Raw genomic sequence first — 6399 nt, forward strand, 5'->3', positions numbered from 1 at the left:
TCCTTTAACCTATCTAAAGAAGGGAAGCAACAATTTTGTAAAGTCCTTCATGGTGCAAGGGGTCCGAATGGGTTTTCAGGAAACATCTAAAGATGTGCAAATGTTGTTCAAAGGAGAATCTCAGGCCTTAAAAGTCATGATTGTCATATACTAATGCAACATTTCCTGCCACTTGCTATCCGAGGTCTACTCCCAGATTATGTCACATCTGTGTTGTTTGACTTGTGTGGGTATTTTAGAGAAGTGAGTGCAAAAGTCCTATACATCAGCGAGCTTGAGAAGTTGGAGGAGAGAATCATAATGACATTATGTCATATGGAGATGATATTCCTGCCAGGTTTTTTCACTGTTATGGTGCATTTGGTTATGCATCTAGCAACAGAGGCAAAAGTAGGTGGCCCAGTGTGCTACCGTTCGATGTGGTTTGTGGAAAGGTATGCTAGCTTCTTATATAAATATGGGGATGCATTACATGTCGTTGTAGGAAAAGATTATTCAATAATTTTCTTCTTTCTTCTCTTTGTGTTTATGTAGGTATATAGGTAAGTTGAAGTCGAATGTCCGTAACAGAGCTCATCCTGAAGGATCTATCGCCGAAGCATTTTTGGCAGATGAGTGCATGACATTTTGTTCAAGATATATTATCGGTTTTGAGACTAAGCATAACTTGGCTTCGAGGAACGAAGATGACGAGGAGTGGGTTGGGAATCATGATAGTGCACATGGATCAAGATTATTTCCTCATTCTGGCAATCCACTTGGAAGGCCGAGGAATTATGTTCTGAGCGGTGTGGCTAAAGTACAGGCACATAGATATGTCTTGTTCAATTGCTCCGATGTGAACTCATACCTTAGGTAATATCTTATGCTTATAAATTGTCTTAGTTACCCTTTACCCTACTTTACCTCTATTTATTAACTACTTTGCAGAGCTCATGCTGATGAGATAACTAATGGACGCAATTTAAACCTTGATGTTGTTGAGAGGATTCAAAACGATAAGTTCCACGAATGGTTCCAAGCTCATGTAAGTGCCATATTCTGCATATACTATACACACATCACTACATTTAGTTTTAATCAAATTCTAAATATTCAGATAAAGAAATTGGAGAAGGAAAATGGCGTCCATAGTATTGAAAAGGATATTAGATTGTTGGCCCGGGGCCCAGTTAATGCAGCCAAAAGATATTGCGCTTTCAACTCCCGAGGCTACCATTTTAGGCCTAAACACTTGGATAAAGAGACACAAAATAGTGGAGTCATGGTAACTGCAAAAAAATCTCGTTATGATTCAGCACGCGATGCTAATGCAGTTTTACAGGATGTGACGTACTATGGGAGGGTAATTGATATTGTCGAGCTAAATCACTCTGGACAGTTTTCAGTGGTGTTGTTTAGATGTGAATGGGTTAATGTGTTCTCAGAAAAAGGAATGAAAAAAGACAAGTACGGTTACACACTTGTCAATTTCTCACATCAAATACACAAAGGAGAAAAGATTGAGCATGAGCCTTTTATTTTCCCTAACCAGGCGAATCAAGTGTTCTATGTGAAAGATGAATTGAATCCAGGTTGGTTTGTGGTAATGAAGTTGCCAAAGCCTAGAGATGTATATGACTTAGGTAACTTGGAATGGGAAGAGGAGACAGAAAACCGGCCATTTCATGTTTCACAGCTTGGAGAGATTTTGAAAAGAAAGAACAATGACCAACACTGGGTTAGAACAGACGTTGAGGGGACAATAGTGGATGCTACTAGTGCTTCGAGCACCGAAGAATAGTTGAGGTTAGTAGCAACAAGGTATGCACTATGTTCAGGTAATATAGTTATGCTTTCCGAATATGCTCTTGTATTTTTTTGTCATAAAGATGGCGTGTATATTATTTTCTCCTAGAAATGTCCTTGTATGAAAGTAATAGTATGACTGTTTGAACTTCTGATCAACCCATTCATAAATTAATGAATTATGTTAATGTTTCTAAATATGTGGCTTTGAACAGTGCACTCATATAGGTTGATCCATATTTCATTTGTAACACAACATTTGAGATGTGATTGTTACCTCTAATAAAATGTATTGTTCAGTCTTGATGTTCTTCAATTATGTTTTGTGCATTCTTTATTTAATTTTGGGTTGACGCTTTCATGTTAGATATGAAATTTTAGCGATAAAAGTAGCAGAAAGTGTTTTTTATTTTCTTGTTCATGTTTTTGCTGCATGCTACAGGTTTCGACTACATGCTACATGGAGGCATAGAGGGGGTGGTGGCATGTGTGCTTTGTGTTGGTACAGAACTGCTTGGTGGCTTCGTGCAGAGTAGCTAACAAACTTGCTTGACGATATACTAATGTGTGAGACTATGTGTTGGTCAAAACTTAGTGTACTCTTATATTTATGCTTGATAATTTGGTTCGCTATGACAGCACGTGCTTATCTGGAACTTCATTTTGTACTTTAATCAACAACAGTTCATAATTGAGATACACGCAACTTGTTTGGAAATTTATTTTGTACTTTGGTTCATAGTTCAATATTGGTATACTCTTGTAGTGTTCAAAAATCCTGTTTTCGATCACAGGTTGCCATTTTTGTTAAAGTCTGAATCTGTCCTGAAGCAGTGTGAATGTTTTAGTTTCTCTACATATAGTTCTCTTGCTGATGATTTGATTAGATGGTTAAAAGTTTGCACTCTCATGTGCCAAGATAAAAGTTCAACGTGGAATGAAGTCTCATTTACTAAGTTAAAAGTTCAAAGTTCTTCCAACGACACTCAGCTTTCTCATATTTTTTTCCTTGTTTTACCCATGATTGTGGATTAAGGTAGTCCAACTAATAAAAAAAGTCACATATATAACATGTCAACGTACAGTATCTTTTATCAAAAACACTTCCTAATTACAAGACATCAACATACTTTTATGCTTTATAAGAGAATAAACAGATCAATAAAATCGTCAAAGCATATTATTATTAATTAAGTCCAGAATTACTTAAAAGAAGCTAGCACACCTTTCAATTTTAGCAAATTTTGAAAGCACAAAACATTATTTTTTAGAATATCCAAAAGAGTTGCACGTCTTTTATATTAAGATGAGAATGTTTTTTTACAAGATTACAAACACATTATCTCTCTCTCCCTCCCTCCCTCTCTCTTAGCTAATTTTAGAAAAAGGGTCGTATGTATGCACATACATGGAAATAATCTCATTTTAGTAGAATTACATACATGAAAAAAACATTTTTTTATTTAAGTCGTGCCTTCTATGGGATTTCGTATCTAGGCTATGCTAATGTTTTTATCCTAATATATTCGGTCCTTAAGCAAACACATGTCCCCTAAACTTTTGTGTAGCTAGCATGTGAATGATGCAAGCCCGTAACTATTAACCCAGAGGTCGTGTGCTATGATGGAATCGACCTGAGAATTGATCGCATGTATGTTGCAACAATTATTTTCATGACAACAAAGAAAAACTATATTCAATGTTTACTACGTTGGTAACATTTACCTAGGTAGCTCACATGTGTTACAAACTTGTAACACAATATCACATCTCATATATGTGTTACATTTTTGTAACACTCTCTCGACCGACATAAATAATGTTTTACAACATCGTAACACATTCGATGCATGAGGAATATGTGTTACAACTTTGTAACACTTCACATAGAATGTGTTACAACTTAGTTGTGGACACAAATGTTGTGTTACAGCGCTTTTACGCAGTAACATATTTTTTCTTGTGTTACTGGGATGTGTTACCAGAGCTAATTCCTGTAGTAGTGTAATCATATTACGAATAACTCCCACTCAAAATAGACATCCCTCTAGTCATTTGAGTGGTGCATGATCCAAATCCACTAACTCAAGTCTGATCATCACGTGAGTTGAGTATAGTTTCAGTGGTGAACATCTCCATGTTGATCATATCAACTATATGATTCATGCTCGACCTTTCAGTCTCTTGTGTTCCTAGGCCATGTCTGTACATGATAGGCTCGTCAAATTTAACCCGAGTGTTCCGCGTGTGCAACTATTTTGCACCCGTTGTATGTGAACGTTGAGTCTATCACACCCGATCATCACGTGGTGTCTCGAAACAACGAACTGTCGCAACGGTGCACACTCGGGGAGAACACAATTTTATCTTGAAATTTTAGTGAGGGGTCACCTTATAATGCTACCGTCGTTCTACGCAAAATAAGGTGCATCAAAAGGATTAACATCACATAAAATTCATTAGTGACATGATATGACCATGATCTTGTGCTTCTTGATCTCCATCACCAAAGCACAGGCATGATCTTCATCGTCACCGGCGCCACACCATGATCTCCATCATCATGATCTCCATCATCGTGCCACCATCGAGATTGTCGTGCTACCTATGCTATTACTACTAAAGCTACAACCTAGCAATATAGTAAACGCATCTGCAACTCTGCAAGCACAAACGTTAGTTTAAAGACAACCCTATGGCTCCTACCGGTTGTCGTAGCATCAACGTGCAAGTCAATATTTAACTATTACAACATGATCATCTCATACATACAATATATCATATCATGTCTTTGGCCATATCACATCACATGCATACCCTGCAAAAACAAGTTAGACGTCCTCTAATTTGTTGTTGCATGTTTTACGTGACTGCTATGGGTATCTAGTATGATCGCATCTTACTTACACAAAGACACAACGGTAATATGCAATTTTCTATTTAACCTTCTCCAAGGACCGCCTCGGTCAAATCCGATTCAACTAAAGTTGAAGAAACAGACACCCGCCAGTCATCTTTATGCAACAAGTTGCATGTTAGTTGATGAAATCGGTCTTTCGTAAGTGTATGAGTAAGGTTGGTCCAGGCCGCTTCAATCCAACAATACCGTCGAATCGAGAAAACACCAAGGAGGGCAGCAAAAAGAACATCAACGCCCACAAACTCTTTTGTGTTCTACTCGAGATATCATCTACGCATGAACCTAGCTCATGATACCACTGTTGGGGAACGTTGCATGGGAAACAAAAGTTTTCCTACGCACACGAAGACCTATCATGGTGATGATCATCTACGAGAGGGAGATCGGATCCACATACACCTGTAGATCGCTAAGCGGAAGCGTTAATAAACGCGGTTGATGTAGTGGTACGTCTTCACGATCCGTCCCACGAACTGTCCCATAATCCGCCCCGCGAACCGTCCCACGATCCGTCCCGATCAAGTGCCCAACGAACGACACCTCCGCGTTCCGCACACGTACAACTCGATGACGATCTCCGCCTTCTTGATCCAGCAAGAGAGACGAGGATGTAGATGAGTTCCCCAGCAGCGTGACGGCGCTCCGGTGGTGGTGGTGATCTATTCCTGCAGGGCTCCGCCCGAGCTCCGCAGAAAACCGATCTACAGGAAGAACTACGATCTAGAGGAGAGGGCATCACGTGGCAAAGTTGTGTCTCAAATGCCCTAAACCTCAAGTATATATAGGAGGAGGGAGGATGCAGACTTGGCGCCACAAGGGAGGCCCCCTTGGGTCGGCTGAAGTGGAGGAGGGAGGAGTCCTCCTCCAACTCCACTTGGATTAGGACTCCTTCCTTAATTTCCCACCTCCTTTAGATTTTCCACTTTTTCCTCATGGGATTTCCTTGGATGACTTTGTCAGCCCATTATATCTTATTGCACATCCAATAAACCCTTATGGACCCCTTGGGGCATGGTGGGCCCACCCAGTGGGCCCCCAGAACTCATTCGTCACTCCAGGTACACTGCCGACAATGCCCGAAAACCTTTCGGAATCGAAATACCAACTTCCTATATATTGATCTTCATTTCAAGACCATTCTAGAAGTCCTCGTGACGTCCGGGATCTTATCTGGGACTCCGAATTTTTTTTCTGTCACCAACACATATAACTCAACTATACCGAAACATCACCGAACCTTAAGTGTGCAGACCCTGCGGGTTCGAGAACTATGCAGACTTGACCTGAGACACTCTCCGGTCAATAACCAACAACGGGACCTGGATTGGCTCCTACATATTCTACGAAGATCTCTATCGGTTGAACCTCTATGTCAAGGATTCATATAATCCCGTATACTATTCCCTTTGTCCTTTGGTATGTTACTTGCCCGAGATTCGATCGTTGGTATCTCCATACCTAGTTCAATCTCGTTACCAGCAAGGCTCTTTACTCGTTCCGTAATACAAGATCTCGTGACTAACTTCTTAGTCACATTGCTTGCAAGGCTTGTTGTGATGTTGTATTATCGAGTGGGCCCCGAGATACCTCTCCGTCACACGGAGTGACAAATCCCAGTCTTGATCCATGCCAACCCAACATACACCTTTCGAGATACCTATAGAGCACCTTTATAGTCACCCAATTACATT

The 6399-nt window shown here is 40.0% G+C and overlaps 1 protein-coding gene across 4 annotated transcripts; it reads left to right on the plus strand.

Annotated features, from left to right (window-relative positions):
* The first annotated feature begins 338 nt into the window (after positions 1-338).
* Positions 339-2506, plus strand: LOC123396082. 4 transcript variants are annotated; one of them, XM_045091114.1, is made up of 5 exons: positions 339-434; positions 535-855; positions 931-1027; positions 1325-1820; positions 2231-2506. In XM_045091114.1, the coding sequence occupies exons 1-4, from the start codon at positions 352-354 to the stop codon at positions 1781-1783; spliced, it is 960 nt and encodes a 319-aa protein (XP_044947049.1). In that variant the 5' UTR covers positions 339-351; the 3' UTR covers positions 1784-1820; positions 2231-2506. The 4 variants fall into 4 exon arrangements, with proteins under 4 accessions (XP_044947049.1, XP_044947050.1, XP_044947051.1 ...); XM_045091115.1 differs by having other exon boundaries at positions 1325-1803; XM_045091116.1 differs by having other exon boundaries at positions 1325-1788.
* Positions 2507-6399: the final 3893 nt, after the last annotated feature.

This window comes from Hordeum vulgare, chromosome 5H (assembly GCF_904849725.1).
Source record: "Hordeum vulgare subsp. vulgare chromosome 5H, MorexV3_pseudomolecules_assembly, whole genome shotgun sequence".
NCBI classification, from domain to species: Eukaryota; Viridiplantae; Streptophyta; class Magnoliopsida; order Poales; family Poaceae; genus Hordeum; species Hordeum vulgare.

What these genes read in the sequence shown, in the direction of transcription:
- LOC123396082 (XM_045091114.1), top strand. Translation starts at nt 352, where the DNA reads ATGGTGCATTTGGTTATGCATCTAGCAACAGAGGCAAAAGTAGGTGGC. An exon ending in TCGATGTGGTTTGTGGAAAG is followed by an intron (nt 435 to 534) that starts GTATGCTAGCTT and finishes GTGTTTATGTAG; the next exon opens with GTATATAGGTAAGTTGAAGT. An exon ending in GATGTGAACTCATACCTTAG is followed by an intron (nt 856 to 930) that starts GTAATATCTTAT and finishes ACTACTTTGCAG; the next exon opens with AGCTCATGCTGATGAGATAA.